Source organism: Colius striatus, chromosome 20, assembly GCF_028858725.1.
Source record: "Colius striatus isolate bColStr4 chromosome 20, bColStr4.1.hap1, whole genome shotgun sequence".
NCBI classification, from domain to species: domain Eukaryota; kingdom Metazoa; phylum Chordata; class Aves; order Coliiformes; family Coliidae; genus Colius; species Colius striatus.
This window is the reverse complement of record NC_084778.1, coordinates 630,636-656,141: the sequence shown is the minus strand read 5'-3', so window position 1 is coordinate 656,141 and position 25,506 is coordinate 630,636. Positions and strand designations below refer to the sequence as shown.

Sequence of the window (25,506 nt, the reverse complement as noted above, 5' to 3'; positions counted from 1 at the left end):
GCTATTTACATTTATGATTTGCACATAGTTCAGATCCCTGATAAAAAAAGGCATTGGGCAGTAATCTCTGGAACAAAAATGCAGCTGTTTGCACTGGCCTTGCAGAACCACGAGGACCCAGCCTGCTGACCCACTGGACAAAGTACAAACAGTTACCAGGGTACAGGGCAGGAAGAACCTAAACTAAGGAGACAAAGAATTAACTCAGAAAAAATCCCCAACCCCTCCAAAGCAGCAAATGACTGGAACATAGAAAACAAACACAAACCAGGGCCAGTCACCAAAACCACACTGGCTTCGACCAGTTCAGCAGATCTGGGCTACTGTTTGATATGACTCTCAAGGTTAGGGGAAATTCAACATTTACAAGTGGAAGGACCATGTGCAGCAGCCCCGTGTGCTGCTGTCAAAGCAGTCTGGACACATGCTTTGCTTTCCTTATTTATTTAAACAGTCTCTGCCATTCACAAAATAAGTGAGACACCTAAATGATGGATTCTGGAGACCCAAAAGATCTCTAAATACCGTGAAGTTTGTTATTTGGTGTTTCTGTCTGGTGTGGGAGACACGTCACTGGTTTAACTGTAATAACTTTCTGCCTGTTGCTATTGTTAGCAACACAGCTGCTGGATGCAGGACCCTGCAAGCCTCTCCTAAGCCTACCTGACAATGTAGCTGGAAGGTGAAGGCTTTGCCCAAGAGAGAAGCACACCTCCCAAAACGCAGTGAGGGTGACCCCAACAGCCATGAGCTGTGAGAGCCACCCTGCCCGGCAGAAGGGGCCCCCTCTCCCCACCCCACGTGTACTGCAGCTGGGAGGCTGAAGTGCTGGTGACTCAGCAAAGGATGCTGATCCTCCCACACCACCTCTCTTCCCTGTTTCTCCAGCTTTGGAACGAGGTCAGTGCCAGTTACTCACACCCTAATGGTTCCACCTACAGCCCACGGGGCAGATCTGGGTCACCAGAGGATTTCTCTCAGCGCGGTCCCAAGGCTGCAGCTCAGTGTGGTGCAGCATGCCCACTGGGCTGAGAGGCTGCCCTGGTGTAGGTAAAGCCCCAGGACATTCTTGAATGTGAAGTGACAGGAAGGTGCCAGCTGCTGGGGATGAGCAGCTCTGCATGACAACACACACTGCTCTAAAAGAGCAGAATGCAGCAGAAGGAGCAGCTCTGCACACCCGCCCCACCTGCACACCACCAACACCAGCACAGAGCGTCTGCAGAGTGACACCAGTCTTCTTTTAGAGCCACTTTCCTCTCAAATAGCTCAGCCTTTTGGGAAGAGGAGCAAAAGAAAACTTATTCTTTCTAATGCCACAGGAAACTACACAATCACCCTCAGCTCCTGCTCTCCAGGAGGAACTGGGCACCTGCAGATGGCACCCGACCTGCAGCGGAGTCCTGCAGGACATGTCACTGCCTCCCACCTTCCCATGTCAACCAGAGACATCATTTTCCCTGAACGCTGTCTCAGGATGACACAAGCAGCCTAATTATCCAGATCAAGATGCACCTCAGCATGACAGGACCAACAGTCCCTGCCCTGCACCCTCTTTATGAGCTGTGGACTGTGTTTGCTCCTGTGGGTGCTCTCCTGGCTGTCCCTGAGCGAACACAATGTCACCCAGACAGGCTTAACAAAACAGTAAGAAACCTGCAGTGAAAGGACATTCTAAATGTACACTTGATCTGGTATTTTAACTCATAATGATATAGTAGAGGAGCCACGCAGCTAAAAGAGAACTGGAGAAAAGATACTCCATTCTTTTCTGGTTTATTTGATGCGTGTGACAACATCCTGTGCAGAGGCTGCTGCACCAGCTCACCCCTTCTCCCACGGCCTGCACCCGCCTTCCCCACAGCAGCAGCAAAGGGGGGGAAAAGTCACAGCTGCACACTTCAAGCTGAGACCACCTTCCTGCTGTCCAACACCTTCCTGCTGTCCAACACACAGCTCCACATCCCCCATATTTATTACTGTGCTGTTGACAATGTCTTGCACGGCTGCCACCAACACCTGCAGCTTTCTGTAAGGTGGGCTGGACCCTGCTGCCCTTGGGCACACACAATGACTATTGTTTGCTTGCAAGTATTGGTAACTTTAATTGGTCAGGCACCACATCACCCTAATTCTGAAGAGTTTCAACACACACCTTTTACTGCCACAAACAAGAGCAGGAATCCAAACTGCCTGTGACTGGTGCACAGGGCCCCTGACCCCTTCCCTCTCAGGCTCTTGGGGAAATACAGAAACACAAACAAACCCCAACAGTGATGATGTCAGTGGAGATATTTGATTGGTTGTGGGTTTTGCCTCGTTTCAGAGGCGACTCCTGCAACACTACACACAAAATAAAGCCCATGCAGTCAGGCTCTAATTATCACCACGCTTGTCACATCACGTGTGCTCTCTGGCAGATGTCACCCCAGTACAGATGTCACAGCAGTATGAGCAACACACCAGCATTTTGAAACCCTGCTCTGTGCTCCACTTACAGGTTGGTTTAGTTTTTGCAACCTTGAGTGCTTCTTCAAACTGCTACTTGACAGCAGTACAATGGACGTGGATTTTCTAACAATGAAAAGACATGTACAGGATTTATCGTGCCTTTACCCTTTCCAAACTCCTGTGCACGAGTCAGAAATGAGACACTGCTAAAAAAAACAACCGCCAAAAGTCACCATCCCTTTTGGCAAAGGCTGAGAAACAGCTTCCACTCACTCACAGAGTTCACACACTGGGCACTTTAAACACCTTGTAGCACAACACGTGCTGTAGCCGCTGCTGTAGTACAAACGCCCCGATGGCTCTCTGGCTGAGGCCTCCCTCCAGGCAGCCTGTGGTGGGGAGGGACAGCAGAGGGGGTCAGGGATTCAGTTCAGATGCCTGCAGCTGCCTGGGAGCCCACATCACTTTTGGTGGATGTGCCAGTTCAAGTGCCAAACTCTACGATTCAAGATGGGAATCCCACATTTCTTCTACTCGATGACCGTGCAAGTCAAAGGCAAAACAATGCCAGTGCTACTGCACGCTAAGCACAGCCCCAGGCTGAGGGCTGGAAGCTACTGAAACATGCCTGACAGTGTAAGCTCTGGCTGGGACCTGCATGCTGACTGCCAAGGGACAGGGAGTTCCCTGAGCACCCCACCTCCCATATCAACACAGCCTGACCTTGTGCCTCTCAAGCTGAACATCGATTCTTCAGCAACTCCATCAAGGGCAGGAGCCAGACCCTGCATCTGCTGCACAGGAACAACTCCCTCTCACTTGGGTGGAACACCAGCTCTACTTCCCAATTCTTACCTGCTCATACTTTTAAGCAGGTCCCAACTTGCCTCACTGTACCAAACACTACTTTTGTAAAGGGCTCATTTCTGATCACCTTCTGGAACCCACAGATGACACCACGTTGCATGACCACAGCCCAGTGCTGTTGAAAGTCTTTATTATTGGCAATGAAAATCAGGCCACTTAGGCAAGATAGAACCAATTGATCAGGTGAGGTAAACAACACGAAGCAGCACTGCTTGGCACGTGAGTGCTGCTCACATGAAGGAGGCACTGAAAGCACCAATGGACCCAGTTCTTACTGGGCAAGTTCTACAGAGGAGAAGCAAATTGACTTAGCAGCTGGCACAGAATACAACAACAACAGCTACGCTTCTCAAGGTGGGAACTTAATTGGATTCAGCCTCAGCTTGGTTTATGCATTTTGATCAATAACCCAGCCAGTACAGTGCCTGAATGTAAATGAGCTCTACTCTGTATACAAGACCAAATGCTAACACCAGATCTGAGGGGCTGTGTCTGCGCTACAGCATCCCCTGCACCAGGAACCAGCATGCTGGCAGTGGCCTCCCGTACCTGTGTCACACCTGAACTCTAACTGCAGCATTACCACAGGACCTGAAAAATCCACTGGTCATGCTCCGGTCCTCAGCACCAGACAGGGGTGAATTATTGTGCTCAGGCATTGCTGAAGCAACCAATAAATAAAACCAAGGCAAAAGAAGAAGAGATGCTGCGGTTATTAACAAGAAAACCAACAAATGTGAGAGCGGTATCTGGTCTGCTCACATGTCCACAAGATCAGCTTAAAAACAACAGGACAAAGGGTTTTTTACCCACACTGCTCAGGCATCTTTGGACAGTACTTTGTATATGTTCTGCCCTTGAGGAAGTCAATTCTGTTGTTTATTGTTGTCACAGATGGGAAACTGCACCATTTTTAGGTGCACAGCGTGTTGCTTTGGGCAGTTTGAAAAGCCAAAGGAGACGAGGTGAGGACAAACAACTTAAACATAGCCCATAAACACTGAGCATTACTGATGAGCACAGGTAAGTCAGCTCACGAGGGATTTCTCCTGGCTGCCAGGAGGTCAGGAATCAGCTCTGTCATTCACTGTTTGTCTTACACAGCATCCTGTGCTCTCAGCTTAGTCGGTGGCCACTGAGAACGCCCCAGGCGGGCAGGAGGGGTGGCAGAGGCCCGTGTGCTGCAGAGAGCAGTGGCAAAGGACACAGGCACAAAGAAAGCCAAAATAACCAACATGCTAACAGCAAAAAACTGACCCAGCCTCCTGCACTGAAGTACAATGACTGATGTTGCCACGTCCTTTGCTGCAGGATCACAGGGTTTTGTTTGTGAAAGAGCCCATTTTCCCACCTAGGAAAATCACCTCTCCCTCCACGCCCATTGCTCTTGCTTTGCTGAACTACTGTTTTTCTTTGCATCTGACAATGATCAGAGACCTATGAACTTCTGCCCCTGCTTTAACTTCAGTCTGAAGCTGTTACATATGACAGAGGAAAATGGCATCGACCTGGGCAGCAGTGACCCAGGCAGCAGGTCAGCCGGGGCCACGGCACGGCCACGTGAAGCCAGCTCAGCTGAGGAAGCTGGTGCTCGTAATCAGATGAGGAAATTGGGCCCACTTCCCTCAAAATGCACAATGCAGTAATTTACTTGGGCATCTAAAGAGATGACAATTATCTCGAGTCCAGTACAACAGGGGGTGTTTTAGCATCAGTGCTTTTTTAGCTCCTGGGTAAAGCATCAGACCACAGAAACTGTAGGTGCTGCTTCCACTCGCGCACTGGAGAAGCTAGGATAGAGCTGCAGCCTGGGACCTGCTCCAGCCTTGGCTGTGCTTCCATCACAAAGGCTATTTTACTTTGGTAAAATACTTCTCAGGCTGTAGCTGGTCCATAGTACAGTGACAGTGAGAGGCCTGCAGTCTGTCCACACGAGCAGGCTCGTGACTTTTAAACGGCTCAGCCACTCCTCTGTGCATTTCTCTGAGCACATGTAACCAGACAAAGAATAAATCAAAAGACTGGTTTGCAACACAAGTTTCTCTGTGAGATCCCTGTGCAGACTACAGGCAGGGCCCAGGGGACGAGCTCTCAGCCAGGGTCAGTCAGTGGCCTCGCTCCCACAGCCGGGTCAGCGGGACAGGACGTCCAACGCCAAGCCCAGCTCCCCAGGACAGAAATCACACCCTTCCCGCTCCTTCCCGAGGCAATCAATGACAACCTCATCGAGTCACAAGCCAGGAGTTCACCACAGCTATCTTCCAACACTGTAAGCAGCGGGTTGGACCGACAGACGACTTCTGTGACGTTGTAAGCAAAGTCTATTTCCTTGAGCAAATGCTCTGCTGTAGACCACGGCCCAACACCTGTCACCACGTGCCACCCCCAGCTCTTTGCAGCACCTGAGCAGCACATGCAGTCGTTCATCCCCGCGGTGCTCTGCTTTGCACTCCTCAGAGGATTTTACTCTTTGCCATTTGCACGCCCTGGGAAGCTTGGCTTTGTCTAATGTTTTGTAAGCACCTTATCATCCAGTCAGCATTTGTCTAATATTTTGTAAGCACATTATTATTTAGTCAGCACTTGACTCCAGCTGTGGCGGGGAAGCTGGCAAAGGAGCAGGACGTGGTCTGAGCTGTGCCAGGCTGTGCTGCTCCCAACCTGCCTCATTTTGGCCGTCCCAACGTCACCTGGTGAGCAGATCTCCTCCTCATCATCTTACAGGAAACAAGCAATAGAAAATAACCCCTGAAACTGGAAGGTGTTCAGGTACCATAGCGACAGGCACAATATGTGAACACAGAAGAGAAAACAGCCTTGCTTAAGGGCTTCAATTAGCTTCCAACTAAGATGATTACAACATTTCCTAAGGGGCAAGGAATCCTTCAAAGAGAATCAAAACACCCAGCTGCACAGACATGCTGGCTATGAGCTGTGTCTGACGACTTGTGCTGCCTGGCCCCTCCAGCATCACCTTCTCCAGCACACACGGAGCACCGTGCGGCTCGCTGGCGCAGCGTGGCTTGGGTGGGACGGGAACACGGCCCCTCTGCTGGGGGACACTGCTCTGGGAGGAAAGAGCAAAGGGTGAGGTGGGCCCTGGAACCCGTGTGCCCCATGGCAGGCTCTGCCTCGGACCAGAGCCCACCCGCTGCCCTGGCCTGCAGGGACAACTCCCTCAGCCAAGGCCACAGCACAACAGCCAACGCTGCCTACGGCTGAATCACCATTTAAAAGGATTATTAACTTCCAGCTGCGTTCAGCCCAATTTCCTTTGTGCAACAGTGTGTTTAATTGCAGATTCTAATTTACTGTTGCAGAGCACAAGCCCAACTCTGAGGATAAATTAAACTGACAGCTCCATGGGAAGTTTGGAATTTAACTTTCTGACTTATCTGATTTGATGCAGACACAAATATTTCAATCCAGCAAGGAAACAAACAGCCTGTTCCTAAGAAGTTCCTGCTGGAAAGGGGGAAAAGGATTTTGCAGGGAGAGAGGCTGCAACAAGTAGTGCAGTGTCATGCTCCTCGCAGGCACGGACCAGCGGCCAGGCAGAGCTTCAGAGCCAGCACACTGCACTCCTCCTCTGCAACACTCACTGGCTTTGGGTTTCTGGAGTCATTTTTTAACCCCTTTAGTGAAAAACTACTTTACACTGAGAGCTGGAGGTTTTACTTTTAAATCCTCTTTGTGTAGCTCCCCCATTCTCCTTCCAAGGAAGAGGTGAGCGTCGAGCCTGTAGAGTGAAAGCTGCTGAGCCTGGCGCGTGTTTGCTGCCAAGAGGACAACGTTTCTGTTTCTTTTCCTGTGATCCTGACCAGCTCTGTGCTCCTGTCTGCAGCTCTGGCTGGGATTCCCCTCCTCCCCTGCCGCTGGTAAGAGGTCCCAGCCCCACCTGCAGCCCCTCTGTGCTCTCTGTAACCCCGGGGAGAGGTGAGCACTGGCTGCAGGCGGCTGCCCCCATCCACACCCCGACACGCCTTCTCCTTGTAGAGACACAGCAAAGCTGAATTCAACTGCATTTAAACCAACAAACACACGCTTTCGTTTCAGTTTTAATTTTGAGCTCTGAAAATTCAAATCAGATTTCTAACAATCTGTTTGCTCAAGCAAATAAACCCAAGGCTCAAGGCTCAAGCTTTCGGCACAGCCACGTCCCGTGACTCAGGCGCACGCTGCCAAGCGAAACAGCTCTGCCGTGGGGATCCTCCCCGCGAGCCCACGGCCAGCGCCCACGGCCAGTGCCGCTCCCGCCGGCCTGCGAGGGGAGGGCAGGCACACACCGACCTGGCCGGGGCCGCCGGGGGCTGCTGGGGCTGCTGGGGCTGCCGGGAGCAGCATGGCCCTGCCGGCTCCAGTGCCCGTGGGGCAGTGGCCCAGCCCCCCGGCTCACTGGCCACCCTGCGCAGGCAGCGGCTGGGGCTGGGGCTGCACTCACCATGTGCTCGCTGCACACGTGGAGCTGGCCACTGGCAGAGGAGCTCCGGGCCGGGCCCGAGGTCAGCCCGCCCTTTGCGCCACGGTGGGCGAGCGCCCGGCCGCGGGCTGGCACAGGAGCGCGTGGGCTGGCACAGGACTGCGCTGGGTGACGGGCAGCTGCCCCTCGCTGCACGCCCAGGCTGGCTCCTGGCAGCAGGGCTGGCCCTGCACCCACGGCCCGTGGGCCAGGCAGTCTCCCCTCCCGCACAGCGGGGCGGCTCCGTGCCGGGGGCTGTGGCAGCCCAGCCCCACGGATCCAGCACAAAACCAGCTCCGTCACCCTTCTGAGAGCAAAGCTGGAGACGTTTCAATGTCTCTGCTCTCACGCCAGTGGCAGCAGGGGAGAGCCACTCGGTGCATGCTCCCTGAAGCCAGCCCAGAGGGAACATCGGCTCCCAGGGGAGTTTCCGAGGCGCTGCACACGGAGAGTCCCGGCAGCGGCTCCCCCGGGCCAGGCACCGGCGGTGCACGGGGCCAGCGCGGCAGGACCGGAGCGGGGCAGACACAGCCACACACAGCGTGACTGTCCCAACACCATGGACATACTGCACCAGTAACCACCAGAGGCACACAGACCAAAGGCTCTGCAAGGGGAGGGGCTGGTGAAGACTAGTAAGGGCTGAGCTGGTCTAACTCTGAAAGGTGATGAGCAATTACTGACTCTCCAAAGTAAAGCTGATGCAAGTAACCAATGACCAGTACTTCTGAACGTAGGAATGAAACAGTACTTGGGGCAGGCTGAAGAAAGCAAGGAAAAAGCGAGACTTCCATAGCAAAGCCCGCTGTGAACAGCCCTCAGCACCCTTTACTGCAGGTAAGATGTATGAGGACAACTGGCTCTCTTCATTTGCACTATGAGCTCAGCACCTTCCGTCTTCCAGATGGATTTTAGTTGTATTACATGCCACCAACCTCACAGCCACAGAGGACACGTCTGAGAATTTCTTTTGTGCTACCATTAACCACTCTCACAAACGTTAAAGAAGCAAACACTGACACTTCAGCCTGCAAACACCACGCCTGACCTTTTCCCCAGACTCACTCTTGGCCCCTCATCCACCCACAACCCCACATGCCAGTCTTTTGCTGCCTGCAACAAAGGATCTGTGTTTACAGCTCTCACCAAAACGTGAGACACTCAAAGCTTCCACGGAAATCTGTTTTGGTTAAACAATCAGAAAACCTCCTCAAAGCATATGGATCGAAATTCATCTTAACCCAAAAGGAGCAGCTTAAGTTCACACAGCCTGGATGCTCCTCTTTGGGACCACCTGAGTTATCTGTTCACTGCATCACCGTCACTAGTGTGGATGGCTGTGGTTAACCAGGAACCTCCAGGGTAAAGAGACCACACGAAGCAAATGCTCCCAGAAGGGCCAAATGTTCTGGCAATCTGGAGTTTATAGCTGACCACGCTCGCCTGGGAGGAGGAGCAGGAGGAACGGGAGTTTTTCCTCTCTCCTTTTCCCTTTGCACTACAGGAACAAGATAAGTCACCTGTTTCAAGCAAAGCACCATCCCGTGGTTTCAGCAGGCAGAGTGCCCTACAGACAGGCTCTGGGAGCAGCCCGACGCCACACCTACCTGGATGTATCGCAAGGCACTCCTTAGGACACTGAGGTTTGAGGTCTTCTTGTCGTCTACGTTGGGGATGTTGCGTTTTAATGTCTCAAAGCACTCTTTCAAATGTGCACGCCTAAAGAGAACACAGGGGGTTTGTCAGCCCGGGGGAGCAGGCACCAGAAACCGACTTAGCAGAGGGATAGAGCTTAATTTGAGCCTTAATCCAGCAAAGCACTGACAGATGTGCATAGCAGTCACCGGGACCCCCTGCATGCTCACAACTGAGCTAGCTCAATCAGCACAAAGACCAGACGGCTGTCTGCATGGACTCTTGTCCTAGCTTTGTCAGGAAACCATCGTGCAAACTCAAACGACATCTCTCCCTGTGCTGCTGCTTCCACTTGCACCGTGTTTCTGATCAGAAACTGGTCTTTAACTCTGCATTCACACGGTACACTGACCCTCACCTTGGCTATTTGGTTACTTTAAATCAAGAGAGGTTACACTGTTATGCACGGGTGGGTTTACTCTGCAGGATCAGGGCTTTGCAGGGTTATTGTAACACAATTATGCAGTCAAGCAGAACACACTGGGAAGCAAAGAGATGCAGAACCCAGCTGTAAGAAAGCAAAGCAATGCTGCAGGGTTCATTAAAAGCCACCAAGAATTTTGTTCAGGTTGTTAAAAACCAAACAAACAAACCAACCCCCAAATGCCAAAGCCAAACAAACATCCACAGACTATAGGCCAGAAAAACCCCAACCAAAAGGAAGTGGAATTAACATTAGAGCCCCAAACCCCCGGCTTTCTACGCACCTGTTCTTCTCCAGTTTATTATGTACTTCCCTGGTCCCAACCCTGCAACCCAAACAGAACAAAGACAAACTCAGTGTCAGGTTTAAACCTACTGCCATTCAACCCGTACTTTCAGCAGGGTGCCTCGGACACACAGGTAAAGAGTAAACAGCAACAGAGGTGTTTAACATTAGTTGCATATATATTGCTACCCGTATGGATCAAGGCAAAATCCACACTTTGCATGGCTATTAGATGGGACAAGTGCTACACATCTGCTGCACACAAGATACAAACAGGTCTGATGTTTGTGTGTACACACAGACACAGCTACTACCACCACAGGCAAAGACACAAAGTATGAGTGGCATGTACTTATATTAAGCAGCCCGGATTCCGACCCATTTCTGATCTGCGTCTGCACTCCAGTGGGGTGAGATTTATGCAGTCTCAAATTAAAGTGTACAGGACTTGGCAGACACACTCCAAACCACTTTATTTGTTACTGTGCCTGAAATAACACAGCTGGGCATAAATATGGAATGAAGTAACCCAGGAACCCTCCAGCCACTGCTGAAGGAAGAGCCAGGGGGAGTTGCTCGGTTTTGGGGTTCTGGCCTGGCCCTGCCTTTCAAACCAGAGCAATACTTTTAGGAAAAGCCAAACAAACACATGCTGTCTGAGCTTTTCAGCTATGGTGGTGACATGTGGAGATTTCAAATGTCTTCTGTATGCTGTGAGAGTAACTACCTGCCTTGGGCTCAGCCCAGCACTGCGGGGAGCACTGCAGGGGGACTCGGAATATTAAACATTCAGGTATTTACAACCAGTATTTGAACAGCTACATCCCAAAGGACACCATCACCCCTTTTTTTGTCTGCTCCATCTTGTGTCTCTTTCTGCTCCCACAAGATGATTCTGAAACCACCAGCCCTTGCATGGAGGCCACACCGAGGGAAGGCCAGCACCAACTCACAGCCCCACACTCGGGCTCCTCTCACGAGAGCGTGACACCCCAGAGCAAACACCAGAACAACAGAGGACCTAGAGTAAGTCATCTGCCATGTCCCGACCTTCTGAGACATTCAAAGTACTGAGCTCCTTCCAGGAGGGAGGAAAAGGCAAGGCCAGGTTTTGGCCCAGCCAAAACTCTTCTCCCAGCAGGTCCCCAGCCTGGGACGGGATGCATTTTGCCTCTGTTGTGCTGGCACTTGCTCTCACTGCACGGGCTGCAGCTCTGCTGGGTCTCAGCAGATGTAGCTCCTCTATCCCAAGGGAAGGAGGAGTGAAGGGCCAAGGGAAACAGGTATAAGCTTGCTGCAAAGAAGAGAATGATCTGTTCCCCTACTGTGGTCTGGAAACAACCGCCTATGGAGAAGACAGATTCTCCAGCAGCCAAAGTCCTTAAGAACAAGTTAGACAAACACTGACCTGGAGCAACGTCAGTCACAAGTCCTGTCTGAGAGCAAGGACAGGTTAAACAGCCTTCAGTCCCTTCCAGCTGCAGGAGTTTTGGACAAGCAGGAGGCCCTTAGCACTTACAGCACCAAGAAACTGAAACAGCAGCTAAAGTGACCTCTGTCTTGGGAAATAACACCTCCCAGAGCCAATACCAGTGGCCAGAAACGTTCCTGCAAGCAGCACAGCTGCATGGCTCCCCTGCCCAGGATACGCAGACATTTGCCAAGCACAACATCAGATGCCACCTGAGGCCAGACAGGCAGCGCTGGGACTCGCTTCCTAACACAGCTCTGGCTTGGAAACAGACCCCCTTGCACAGTGCCACAGTGTGCAGCCAGGGAGCTCCGAAACCCGGCCACCAAAACCCCAGACAGCCCGAGAGCGGCTCATTCCTGCGCGGTCGCGCTGAGAAGCCGCCGCACACGAGGCGCACTCACCCTCCCGGCCTCTTCTTCTGCTCGTTCGGCTTCGCGTCCTCCGCCGGCGCCAGCTTCAGGGCGCCGAGCTGCGGGGCGGCCGCGGGGTGCGGCAGCGGCTGGTGGGGCTGCAGCGGCTGCGGGACCACGTGGTGCTGGGAGATGGCCAGGACCGGCGCGGCGTAGTGCTGGAGCTGCTTGGGGCTGCCGGACGGCGGCGTGGCGGCGGCTTTGCCGTCGGGCAGCGGCGGGCCCGGGCGCTGGATCACCGGCGCCACCGAGGCCGCCTCCTTGGTGACGCTGGGAGTGCTTACGAGGGGCTGGTGGCGCGGGACGAGCGGCGGGGACAGCGCGGTCTGCGCCGCTTGCTGCGGGGGGCCGGCGACGACGGGGATGGGAATGACCGAGATGGGGGCTGGCAGGGGCGGGGGAGGCGGGGGCGCCGCGGCCGGCGGGGAGATGGGCACCAGCAGTTCGCTCCGCGGCTCCTCGGGGGGAAGGGCGCAGTTGGGCCGCGCCACGCTGCCCTTGCCGTTCTTCTTCTGCTCCTGCTCCCTCTCCAGCCGCAGCTTCTCGTGCTTCTCATTCTCCTCTGAAAGAGAAACACGACAGTGGTTAGCGGCGCGTCCTTGGCCTTGCCCACCCACAGGCCCCTAACCCGGCCGGGGGCCGGCTGCCTGCCTGCGTGAGAGGGCATCGGAGGCGTCGCGTCTGTGCCCGTGGCGCTCCCCAAGCCCGCGCAGGACCTGTGCTCCTCCAGCCCGTCCCATGTCCCAGCCACGCTGCACCTTGCACTCATTGCCCTTTCACTCCAGCATGCGCTATTCAGATACGAACCACGTGCTGCCCTCACATCCAGCCCTTGACACCAAGCTGCTGAGGCAATTTCTGGCTCCTCCACCATTCAGCATCTTTGAGGACACCAGCAGATGAAAAGCAAGTCACCATCTGACCAGTCTCCTTCTTCCCTGTCCCAGGAGCATGGAGAGAAATGGCCTGAACCAGTCAGTTCCCACTCCTGAGGTCCAAAGCCACAAATGGCAAGGCCCTTCTGCCCTGGGCTTATCACTGAGCTGAGTAAGACTGATGGACCTTCAAGAGCTGTGTCAGGATGCGAACAAGAGCCTGTACCCACTCCTCAGAGGGATACAGTGTAGGTGCAGGATCAGCCCCCGCTTGCCCTTGTGCAAGCCCACAACGACGGACTGAGCACCCCAAGCAATGCTTACTTGTACACCTTCCCAAAGCCCTCCCTGCCTGTGTCCATTTGTAAACACATCCCTGTGCTCTATTGTGTAGCAGAAGAAATCAACCCACAACAAAACATTTCAATTCTTCCTCTTCTGTCTTTAAACTGGCAAAGAGTTCCTGAGCATTTCACCAAGGAGCCCACCCTGTGACACTGCCAGTGCCTCCAGGAGGGAAGGACGAGCCTGGAGACAGCCCTGACCAGCACCATCCTGGGACAGAACTCTGCATTTCAGGATCACCTCCAGTGTGCAGCAGACAAGGAAATCTCCTCAGCCAGGCATCCCCCACTGCCAGCACTGAGCCAGGACACCCAACAGCCACGAGATGAACAGCCCCCACAGGACTGCAGCCGGCCGTGACCAACCACCCTTGCAGGCCAGGCCAGGCTCCTTGGGCTGAAACGCCCTGTATTTCATACTACCAAGTGCACACTTCAGCTGAATGGACTTTACACTGATATAAACCCACCAGGGCACGTCTTTACTGCTGTGGATTTCACTCAAGCTCTTTGACTTGGCTGTGATGTGCACACATTCCCACGTTCCCAGAACACGAGACAAAGCAAACGCAATCTGTGTGGCCCAACTAACAAAACAAACCTCATTAAATGTGATCTGGGTCTCCAGCTTTAATTGTGTGAACATGGCACAAATGACATTTATTTGTATGAGCCCTGGACATCTCACAGCCTCAACCCAACCCCTCCCAACCCACTGGCCACGAGGCTCAGCAGATCCCACTCCTGACAACCCCCAAGGAGCTGCACCAACAGCACACTTCGAGCCACCACTGCTCCAGAGTAATGTACCACTACCTGCAAAATAAACCCTTGCTTCATCAAGCAAAGAACACCACATACAGTCTGATTTCCTGTCCTATATGGCAGCCAGTATCAGGTAAAGGAAGCTCAAAGACAGCCCAAAAGACACCATCCAAAGGACAAGCTTGGGCTTGACCTAAACCCTGGAGTACATCTCTAGGAAATTTGACAGAAATGCATGTACACTGCAACCTGGAATTAACAGGTTATGCTCAGGCCCCTGAGCATCTTCCAGAAGAAGCAAGAAGTGGAACAAGGGGAAATGTGCCCTGGTAAGGCAACCTTGCCAGCCCCAGAACCCACACAAAGAGAAAGCAACACCTGGATCGAGCTCCAGCACCAGGGCTGCACCTCCAGCCTCTGCAGCACTTGTGAAGACACCATGTGAAACCCAGTGACCTGGAGAGATTTCACACACAAAAAGCACCTTTCCATGGCTGCCTCAGACTCAAATCCCAAATTCTAATCCCATTCCTTGTGGCACCAGAGAGGAGGGTAAGTGAGCTCAAGATCTGACTGACTCCAGAATGTAAGGCTGCTGAAACAGAGGCTCAGAGTCCCAATGCAACACTCCTCTGTGTCTCCTCAGAATGTCTCAGGGTAATTATCAACATTTCCTTAAAGGAAGAAGCAAAGCAGGGCAAGGTGGCAAAGACCCCAGCAGGAATCAATCCCCTGAGGCAAACAGCATAAAGCTCAGCTACTGACGACTTCAGGCCAGTCCAACTGAACAACATTAATAACTGATACATTAAAGCCCTTTGTCAGCATTTTTTTGCCCCACTTTCCTGTTTGGTTTGCAGCCAGAGCCGTGACGGCCCTGGCACAGGACACAGGAGGAAACTCAAGCCCGGTGCCTGACGGTGTTTCGGTGCGCGTGGCCGTGCCTGGGCTGAGCCAGGGCAGCCCACAGCCTCAAACTGCACCGAGCCCAGCAAGGGGGCAGCAGCAGAGAAGGCAACCAGTGGAAGCTGATGGTGCTGCTGGAAGGCTGATGGGGATGGCAGGACCTGCCCGTGCTGGATACCCCCTGCCCTGGCACAGGACAGCCGTGCAGCCAGCCCTGATGGCAACATCTCTGGTGCAGGAGCAGGAATCAGCAGTGACATTCCTACACTGAGGAATTCCCACTGAGAGAGCAGGACAGCAGCGTTGCAGAGGCTTTCCTGAGCAGAGCTATTTATGTAACGTCTCTGCAGGCAGGTGCAGTCCCCAGGCTGCTGAGGAGCTGCCAACACGGCCCCTGGTGTTGCAGATCTGAGGCCCCTTGAGCTGAAGAGTTCATTTCAAGGACTTTTTTTAGACAAAAATTGACACCAGTGAGCCACTCTCCTTTGTGTCTGACTTGTCCACGAGCAAAAAGGAATCACACTACCAGCGAGAGGACTGAAGGGTCTCTAAGCCACCTCCTCCCAACACCCGTAACCTGCTTCAGAACAGAAACGCTGCCCCCAAGCCACCAAGATCTGCCTCCTGCTCACTTTGTACTCACACTTTGCCAACAAACTAAAGACACACTTTAAGAAAGCTCCTGGAGCTCTTTTGATTTTTCACATGAAATAAGTTCACCCACTTTTCTTCACAGACAAAAGCAATGGACAGCAACCAGTGCACCACGTGCTCAGACACACGCGTGGCTCAGCCCTCACGTGCCCTGCGCTTGGTACTTGAGCTTCTGCAAGCCCAGGATGGGAAAGGCACAGGAGGCTTAGGGCATTTTCTTGGGCTAGGAGGGACAGCTGAACCAGAAGGTGCACACCAAAACCCTGTGTCATTTCCACTGGCTGCTGACGCTCATCAAAGGGACGGAGAGCGGAACAAACCAAGGAAGTTACCCAGCCCTGGGAACCCTCAGCCCAGGAACACACGGTGCCAGGCCCTACAAACTTTGTAACCTAATAACCTGCCAGGTTTAAAGTTATCTCCTCCCCGTCTGCCCTGGAAATGCCACTCAGGGTAAGGTGCCAAGGGAGCATCTGCCAGCTGAGGGAGCAGTGCTACCAGCCAAGGGAGCCGCCAGCCAAGGGCGCAGCCAAGGCAGAACCGCACGTGCCTCCGGGCCAGGCTGCCCGAGCCACGCTGCAAGAGCCCTGCAGGAGCTTGCCCCCATGGCACCTCAGTGCCCTTTTTAATGCTCATATTTTGTACTAGGGACCCATCAGCACCTGGAATTTATCAACAGCATGTGCCTCTGCATAATCAAGCACCTCACGTCTATGTGCGCTCCAAGGCTTGTCCCCAGCTACAGAGAAGGAATCACTTAACTCTGTGAACAGTTAAGCATTGGCAGTATAATGCCCTGAATAGTTCAAACTGGTTCTCTGAATCATCCCATGCTTCTGGGAGCTTACACTGCACACCATGAACCGCTGCAGACCCAGAGCAGCGTGCCCTGGATTGCACTCACACCGGTTCTACAGCAGCCTCACCCCCAGGAGCCACTCCAGGTTCATCCCAGCTAAGTGCTGGGGACAGTCTGCAGACACTGTCATGTCCAGGCTGGCCTGGCCACCCTCGGGGAGGGGGCTGCTACACTGACAAGGGCAGGCTGGAGCACAGGGGCTGGTTTTGGTTTCTGCAGGTCTCAGACTCCAGAGGGGAGAACCAGGAAAGGGAGATAAGAGCAGAGTCAGCAGCACCGGAGGTCAGTAATGCTCAGCCTGAGCCAGGCTCACCCTGAGTCATGACTAAGGCTGCTGACACAGGAGGCTACACAAGCAAACAGCCATTGGCTCTTTCCAGTGCCTGCAAACGGGCTGGAGGACTGACCCAGCCCATTTGTGACCCCGTCTCTGAGCCCCTCTGAATGTTGGTTGACAGCGGCACAAGTCTGACTTTTCCCTCCCATCTTTGCTAAAAACACTGCTTGGTGTCCATCCCTTGCACTGCTCCTTCACCAGTGACGTGGCTGCCCCCAGACACAGCACCTCTCCCCAGAACCCCGCGGGGCTCCGGCTGTGCCCCCGCCTGCCTCGGGAACAGACGGCTCCTCAACACAACCGCTCGCTGCCGCTCACCCAGGGGCTCTGCTCAGATTTCAGCCTCCTACCAAAATGCCACATTTTCCTTCCTTTTCACACAGGCTGGGCCACAAACACTGTCCTCTTAAAGACGAAACTGCACTTGGAGAGCATGCTACCCACAAGGGATACGGAAATGCCTCATGATTAGAGGTCAAAAGCTCGTGGCACACTCCAGAGCAGCGAGAGCCACCCCAGCCCTCCTGGGATGTCAACTGCAGGGTTTTGGAGACCCCAGCTCCCAGGAGTCTCTGGTGAGCTATCCTCACTACACCAGCACACCACAAGCTCTTCATACCTCATCTGCAGACAATGTCACCATTCACTATTAACAACAAAAACACCTGAGTCTCCATTGTCTCAGCCAGAGGATGATGACACGTGTCATATCTGCAAAAGCAAAGCAAAATCGGCCTCCACGCTAAGAATCCCTCCTTAGCACCACCCAGGACAGAACATTGGTGGTTTCAGCAGGATGGATTTACCTGTAACTCTTAGAAACCAGTGATCCCAATATCCAAGCACAAAATAAACTAGAGAAACAACAAGGTGATCCTACTACCTGATAGAATCCAGGGAGCAGACGAGCTTCACTCCTACCTTACGGGGACAGATGGCTTACAAAGAAGTATTCCTCTCAACAAAACCATCGCTGCTCCTGCAACACTGACAGGAAGGTTGGAAAGACCCTCAAGAAATCATGCAGTTCATCTTCCAAGATCCTAAAAAGAATCAACCATAACTAAACACCTGGCAGAGCCTTCTCAAAGCAACAGCCCCTCGCATTTGTATGGAGAATTTACATTGTGCTGTAATTAACTATTCCAGCGCTTGACTGAAACCCTGAATCAGCCCCAGAGAGTCATTTTAGCTGCGTTTTAGTTACAACTAATTCTTAGTGGACAGAAGCAATGAATAAAGGGCCAGGATTCAGGAGTACTACAAAGAAAAGAAAACAGATCAAAACTCCTTAAAAAACCAAACCCATTGTGGGCAGTTTTGCATATGCACAGAGCACCCCAGTGCCTCTGAGCCACAAAGGTGCTGACCATGCCCTTGGCAGCCTGGACTCATGTACAATTCCTGTTGTACCTTTCTGCAGAACTCAGGATGAAGTGCAGAAAAACAGAGGCTCTGGCCACCAGAGTGAGCACCCACAGCACACAGCTGACTCTGGAGGAGCTGCATCCAGGCAAACCACCAGCAGAGACGTTTCTAATCAACTAAAAAGCCCAGATACTTGTGCCCACACAAGAGACTCCGAGAGCCCCCCTCACAAACAGGTCTCAGACCCTCAGCATGCAAGTGGTCTGCAAACTGCTCTAAGTCAGACAACATACTGTGTTTCACTGAAACTGAAGCAAAGGCAGGTTAAATGACTTCAAGTCACATGCTGAGTCATGGCAAAACTGGATCTGTCAGTTAATTACCAGCCTGTTAGTTAAGCATATTTGCTCGACACCACTTCACTTAACGCTCCCTATGATGAGAACAGCCCACTGCTGCAGTTTCATCTCAGGGCTGTGACAGAGGTTGCTTCCACAGGCTACTTACACTAATCAGTTCTCTTCTCAAGGAAATGAATGGATTTGTACAAATTGCCCTTCAGAATCCTATCTGCACCCTTGAAAAAGGAAAGGAGGTAATAACCCAAGGGGATCTGCCCATCAGACACCTGCACAGGAGCCAGAAGCTTTCCTCCATCACCCTCACTGGCTGCACCAGGGCAGTTACCCCTGCTGTCCCTGGATCCACGGACACTCCTCAGTTGTCTTCCCAAAGTTAGCTCAGAATCAGCACACCAGTACCCCAAGAGGAAGAGCAGATTCTCGGAGCAGGCACCCTCCTCCTCCAGCACACGTTACAGCATCACTGTGATTCTGCCCACCTTTACAACAAAAGCCCTGAACCCACGGCACCACGGGTCCAAGCACACACCCCTGTGCTTTCCTCCTCAGAAATACTTGGTGTAGTCTTTGCTCACTTGACTCCCTGCAAACAGACAAGAGCTCAATCTACATCACAGGCAAAAGCTACAGTGTCTCTCACTAGCCAGGATCCCGCCAGGATCCTGAACCAGGGAGCATTCTGTGCTGCAGGAGGAAGTCTCTCGAGTCACACAAATACTCAAGAGACTGGTTACAGAATCATGGAATCATTTCAGTTGGAAAATACCTGAAGCCCTACAGGGTTTCTGGAGATGTGTCTCGACATCACACTGATGAGACCTGTTGAAAGACAACCAGAGGAGGCTGACACAGACCACGGGTGCTGGCTGTGAGCTGCTCCTCTTCCTCACCCACCTGCACCAGGTGGCTAGCACTGAAGGAAGTTCTCCTGGTCATCACACATCTTGTTATCAATCCCACACAACTAAGATGGGTGCCAAAATGGCAGTCAGATGAGGTGAGGAAAGACCAGAGCTATGCTTATGGCTCAGTCACCACCCTTGCTGGCAATGTCTGAAGAAACAAAAGGCTATAAACATAACTGAGCAGGAACAAGCGAGACAGAGTGCCAGCTGAGTCCAGTCCTAGCCCAGTATCTATGGGAAAGACCCTAAGAAAACAAGTTACTTGTAATTGTAAGTAACTTTGTGACATATTCTCAGATCAACTTAAACTCAAAGACATTAGACACCCTCTAATTCAAGTCAAATGCCTCTGGATTTTGCAAAGAACACACAGAAAAAGGACCTCAAGCTTGTGGGTTTGTGCACGTGTAAACAGGTGCATTAAGTGCATGTGAGCCACTTGTTTGAAGGAGAAGGGTTAGCAGCAGCAGCATGAAGGCAGCATGTGGATGAGAATAAAGCCCTTCAAAATCCAGACTCCCAAAGCAATCAAAAAACATTGAAAGTATGTGGCCAAAACAGTGTGTCCAGGGTGTGCCTGTTATTGTTTGCATGCCCATGGCGTCCACATTACAAGAAGAAACGCGTAGCAGCGACTGTCCCACTCACATCCCCCAAATCTGCTGAGCTGCTTCTCCACAAATCATCAAGATCCAAATAACATCAACACTGGTATCATCAGTTACATAACATTTGTCATCACAGAGGAGAACGGGTCTGCTGAGCATCCAAACCGGAGTACAGATGACGAGCCAAACCACTCAGGTTTCATTTTCATTACAGCTCCCTGCACAGCTACACAAATCCACCCCCCACATTTGTAAGGAACTTCTTCGAGCCGTGCAAGGCCGGCACAAAGCAGGCAGCAAACCCACACACGCCCACAGCACCACACCGGGACGTGCAACGAGCACACAGCCAAGAGAGCCTCCAAACCCCACTGCTCCCAGCCAGTGCAGAGCGGAGACGTTTGTGTTGTGGAAGTGTCACCAAGAGATCCCAGAGATGAAAGAACCATTAGATGTATCTGCAGAGTAGTTTAAGTAATAAGCACACAACTCCCTCTAACTTAGTCCGTTACTTGCATTTCATTTGCTCCCAGTTTCCCTGGCAGATACCAACCAACCAATCACCCAATTGTGCTGCATCCTTCAAATTCCAGCAAGGGTTTCAGCAAAGTCTGAACTTGGCTTTAACAACAAGCAGCACAACTCAGGACAGCTCCACAGAGCTCTCCCAGCATCTGCACCCCATGATGCTCCCCAAAGCTTGAGACTTTTCAAGCTGCGCACCAGCAACCATCAGCTACAACAAGTACTAAACAGTGACAAGAGCCGCTGGCCTGACCTCCTGCCAAGTCCAAGGAAAACATGACGATCCATCTGCTTTGGGTGAATCCTTCCTCATCCTCTCTTTCAGAAAGCTCCTTCTCAGTCACAAGCTGCACACAGCGCTCCACCACCTCTGTCCAGCCGGGCAGCGGCCCCGGCACTCGCCACGCAGGCAGGATGAGTGGCCGTGCTCACACGCTGCAGTCCACGTGCCAGTCCCAGAGCTCCACATCACTGGGAATCCCTGCGGAGGGGCCCAGACACACCTCAACCCTCTTTGCTCCCTAAAGCCATTCTGCTCTTGTTTCTCCAGAACCTTTCTTGTTTTTCCTTCTATCTGTTTTCCTCCTTTTAAAGACATGATAATGAACATTTGGCTGAAGGGAAGACTTTTTCCTTCTTCATTCTCAGGTTTGAAAAAGCACCAGCTTGAGCATTTACAGTGTTTTACCATCTCTAGGTGGTGGGAAAGTCTGGACAGCAGTCAGCAACGAGCACAGACCACGCTCACCGTTGCATCAGAGGAATGCCCAGGCAGGTTCCCATCCTGCTCTCCCACCCAGGGCTGAGCACTCTGCAGCATCTCTGTCAGCTTCTGACCCAGCAGCCTTCAGTCAGTTTTATTTTACATTTTCACTGCTGGGTTGATTTTGAGGCCAGGCTGGACCCCCAGCATTATGCAGCACAACTGTGGGTGTGATGCTGAGCGTAAAGCTTCTCTGAACACACAGCTGAAGGGAGAGGAGAGGAAGAAGGCAGTGAGGGAGGAAGCCAATTTACAACACTTTATTGTTGCCCAAACAGTCTTTCCAGGCTATTTCTCTGCTTGTGCTCTCCCCTGATATCTTCCTGTTACCCAAAGTTCAAGCGATGGGCTCCTCCCTCTCGTGCCACACATCTTCCTGGTGCTCACGGCTGCCCTGAAGTAGCCACGTTTGCACTGACGTTGTGGCTCATCTGCCACTTCAGCCCCGACGTGCCTGTTGCAGCAGAAACTGTAACTGTGTGTATCACAGCAGAGCCACCCAGGGAACACTGCACAGGGCTGGATCCTACCTGGAGTGGGCTTTGGTATGAAACAGCATCTCCACACATCCTCACGTGGTGCTGCTCGTAACTAGAGGTACCGCCTGGTATTTTTGGTGCATTGCTTTGCCTGTACCCTGTCTCGAAACGATTTCTGCCTGCAGAGGTTACCCCACCCAATGCAGCCAGGTCGCTTCTGCCCCTCCTGCCTTGCAGACAACACTTCTTCCTACATATCCCAGATGCTCACTTGTTGCATCCATTTACAAACCGATCCCATCCCGTGGAGTAGCTGGATAACAATAAAAAGCTTTCCCAGCGGCAGATGACACGAAGCAATGCTGCTGAACAGTGTTCAACCTCTGCTACACTCAGAACACGTTCACCATCTGCAAGCCCCAGTGCTGCAAATATCTGAGCTCAGCCTGAGGAGAAAGGCGAGGGAATTGCCTCAGGCAGAGGGCAAGGAGCTGTCAGCACCGCGCTGGGGCCGCAGGGACAGCCCCGACTCGGCCGGGGGCCAGCGCCAGGCCGGAGAGAGGAGCCCTGCGGCCACAAAGCCGCGGCTCGTCCCTCCCGCAGGACGCTCTCGCCCCTGCACGTCTCGGCGCTGTCTTGCTTCACAGAACCCCCAGTCTCCTGCATGACTCATCACTGAAACAATGGGGCTGCGGCTGCCGCCCGGCAGCGCCGCACAAAGCGCCGCTCCCCCCGCCGCTGCCGCAGGTAGACACGCGTGTCACCGAGCCGATGCTGCAGCGCGGCCCCCCCGCGGGGCGGGAAACAACCGGCCCGGAGCCGGCGATCGCCGCGACGGTTCCAAACAGCCGCAACCGGCCGGCGTCACCGCCGGGCCAGGGGCTGCTGCACGGCCACTGGCGCCCGGGGCGGCGGGACCCCGAGCGGGGCGGGCGGCGCGGGGCAGGGCGCGGGGCGGGTCGGGGCTCCCCCCGGGGGCGCGAGGCCGGGCCGGGGCTCCCCGCGCGGGCGGGGCGGGGCCGCGTGCACGTGGTGGCGGGCGGCGCCTGGCGCGTGACGCGCGCGGCCCCGCCCCCGCCCCGCCGGCGGCGCGGGGACACGCAGCGCGCGCGGCGGCGCGCCCGCGGGAGGGGCGGGGGCGGCCGTCGCCCCCCGGCGCGGCCCGTGCACCGGGACCCCCGGGGCCGCCCCGCGCGCGCGGAGCCCCCCGCCCCCTCCCCGCCGGGACGGCAGCGCAGCCGTTTCCCCCCCCGCGCCGCTGCCCGCGCCGGTCTCCCGCGCCCTGTCACTTCCCCGCGCGGCGGCCGCCGCTCGCCGCGGGCTTTTTCCTCCGCTGCCGCCCCCGCCCCGGCCCCCGGCGGCGGCGCCTCGCCCCGGCAGCGCCGCGTTCCCCCGAGGCGCCGCTGCGGCCGGCCGGGCCGCGCCGCCCCCGCGCCCCCTTCCCGCGCCGCCCCGGCCGGCCGCGGGGCTGTCAGGCGGCGGCCCCGGCGCGGCGCGGCCGGCCCCTTACCACGTGCGGTCTGCTGCTGCTGCGCCTGCCACTCCAGGAACCGCGCCGCCTCCAGCAGCGTCTCGATGCTCATGGCGCGGGCCGCGGCCGCCGCCGCCGCCGCCTCCCCGTTCGCGCGGGCCCGGCCGCAGGCGCCGCGCCGCCCCGCGGCTCGCCCCGACGGCAGCAGCGCTGGCGACAAGATGGCGGGCGGCAACAGAAACACAACAGGCGGGCGCTGGCGCGGCCCCGCTACTACGCGGCGGGCGGCGGCAAGACGCGGCGCGGAGCGCCGGGCGCCGCCCGGACGGGACGGGGCGGGACGGGACCGGCGCGGCCCGCCCCGGCCGCCGCCGCGCGTGGGCGGCCCCGCGGCCCCGCTGCGCCGCGCGGAACGGCCGCGGCCGCGGGCTCGGCCCGGGGCGGGCGCCGGGCGCGGGACGGCGCGGGGCGCGGGAGGGGCCGGGCCGGGCCAGCGGCGCAGCGCTCCGGCCGCCGCGTTTTCCGGGCGGCTCTCCCCCCGCAGTGCGCTCGCGGCCCATTACAATATGTCAGCGCGGCGCGGGCCAATGGGCGCGGAGGACAACACGGCGTGGAGCACCTCCACATGGGCGCCCCGCGCCGCCGCCGCGCGCCTTAAAGGGGCCGCGCCGCGCCCGCTGCCGCCCCGCGCGGCGCTGCGGGGCCCGCCCTGCCCCGGGGAGCGGCGCGGCGCCGGCCGGCAGCAGCCGGTGCACCCAAAACCGTTTCTCTGTCTCAGAGTTGGGCGGCGCGCTGCAGCCCCGGCCCCGAACGCGGCCGCGGCGCCTCTGTCCCCTGCTCCCACCACCGGCTTGTCCCCAGATACCCTGGAGCCAGCGCCCATCCTTACGGACTGTCCGTATGAAAGCTCTTCTCCACCCGGCGTGCCACAGCCGCCAGGAACACGGTGTTTTCTGGCAGCAGAGCTTTTCCCGGGGCTCTCCGTTGCCCTGCCTCAGCACTTCTTCCGAGCCGCTCCCAGCCACCGAGGGCTCTGGCGTGTCAGCCTCCCTGCCCCGTGGCTGCTGGGGAAGGCACTGCCAAGCCCGTTCCATGCAGCAAAAGCAAAGAAAGAGCATTTGAGCAGCGTCTGCAGAGAGTGACGGCGTGTGGCACCTGCTCCTTCGGGCAGCCCCAGCGTGGGGATGAAGGTGCTGCCTACTGTTAACGCTGGTGAACCTGTTCCTTTGTAAGGCCCTTTCTTCAGTTGCCCACAAAGCTGAATTACAGTGTAATTATCCACATTGAAAGTTTCCATGCTCAGTGTCTGCCTCTGATGGACTTAGCTTACCTGAGTAAAAACACAGTTCTCATGGCAGGAATGGGATTGGAAAAAACAGGTTTCCATGAAGGAATTTTAATTCTATTTTAGAAAATTTAGGCATTTACAGACCAAAATGTGCACTGAGGGACAGCCCTGGTGGGTGGCAAAGCCAAGGCCTGCTGTGCTGGGCCAGGCTGGCCCATGTAGGTGCACCCATCACGCACCAGCCCCCCAGGCCGTGGCCTCCTCAGGTCTGTGTGCAGATGGAAGTGGTCGTTTTCTCCTGGAGCTCACCTCTGTGTTACCTGAATCCCTCCCTGCTGAGTGTGCTGGTGTGGGAGGCCAGCTGCCACGGCTGCCCTGGGCACAGGCACCTGATGCAGGGACGTGCTCCCTTAGCCAAGGGACCGCTCAGACGCTTCTCAGTCGCCTGTCCTCTTTCTGCTCCTCACAGCCACTGCACTAATTGAGTTTTAACAACACAAATGCCCTTTGCCACCCAGCTCTGACTCCGCAGAGCAGCCGCGCAGGCTGTGCACGGAGCCTGCACAAAGCCAGCGTGGCTACTGATGGAACTCACACAGCGCACTCAACCTTCAGCAGCTCCGTGAGAGCTACGCCAGGGCAAACTTTATCTGACATTTCCTGTCTTTCTCTTTGTAACCTGGACATAGTTAGGTCCGTTTTGCATGTGTTGTATATGTTACAACCAAAACCCAGTTTGTCTGATGACAGCAGAGGAGCCAAGGCTGAAGAGCACCAGCAGAGCTTCAGGTAGGACAGCCTGTGACTCGTGCTGTTTTTGCTGTGCCTATTACAGAACTATCAGACTTCAGACTTTAGACTGGTCAACGTGGCACTTCAGAAAGTAGGGCATTCAGACAGCAGGACAACCACAACAGAGCTGACTTAGGCTG

The 25,506-nt window shown here is 54.8% G+C and overlaps 1 protein-coding gene across 1 annotated transcript in view; it reads right to left on the bottom strand.

Annotated features, from left to right (window-relative positions):
- The window catches only part of MNT (MAX network transcriptional repressor), a 33,623-nt gene extending 10,172 nt beyond the window's left edge, over positions 1 to 23,451 (bottom strand). The window contains exons 1-4 of the mRNA XM_062012485.1: positions 23,326 to 23,451; positions 12,057 to 12,627; positions 10,180 to 10,221; positions 9,385 to 9,496 (exon numbers count right to left, since the gene is read on the bottom strand). Of these exons, the coding sequence (XP_061868469.1) occupies positions 9,385 to 9,496; positions 10,180 to 10,221; positions 12,057 to 12,627; positions 23,326 to 23,398 (798 nt within the window). The 5' untranslated portion in view covers positions 23,399 to 23,451. The remainder of the gene's footprint in view (positions 1 to 9,384; positions 9,497 to 10,179; positions 10,222 to 12,056; positions 12,628 to 23,325) is intronic.
- Between the last annotated feature and the right edge of the window lie 2,055 nt (positions 23,452 to 25,506).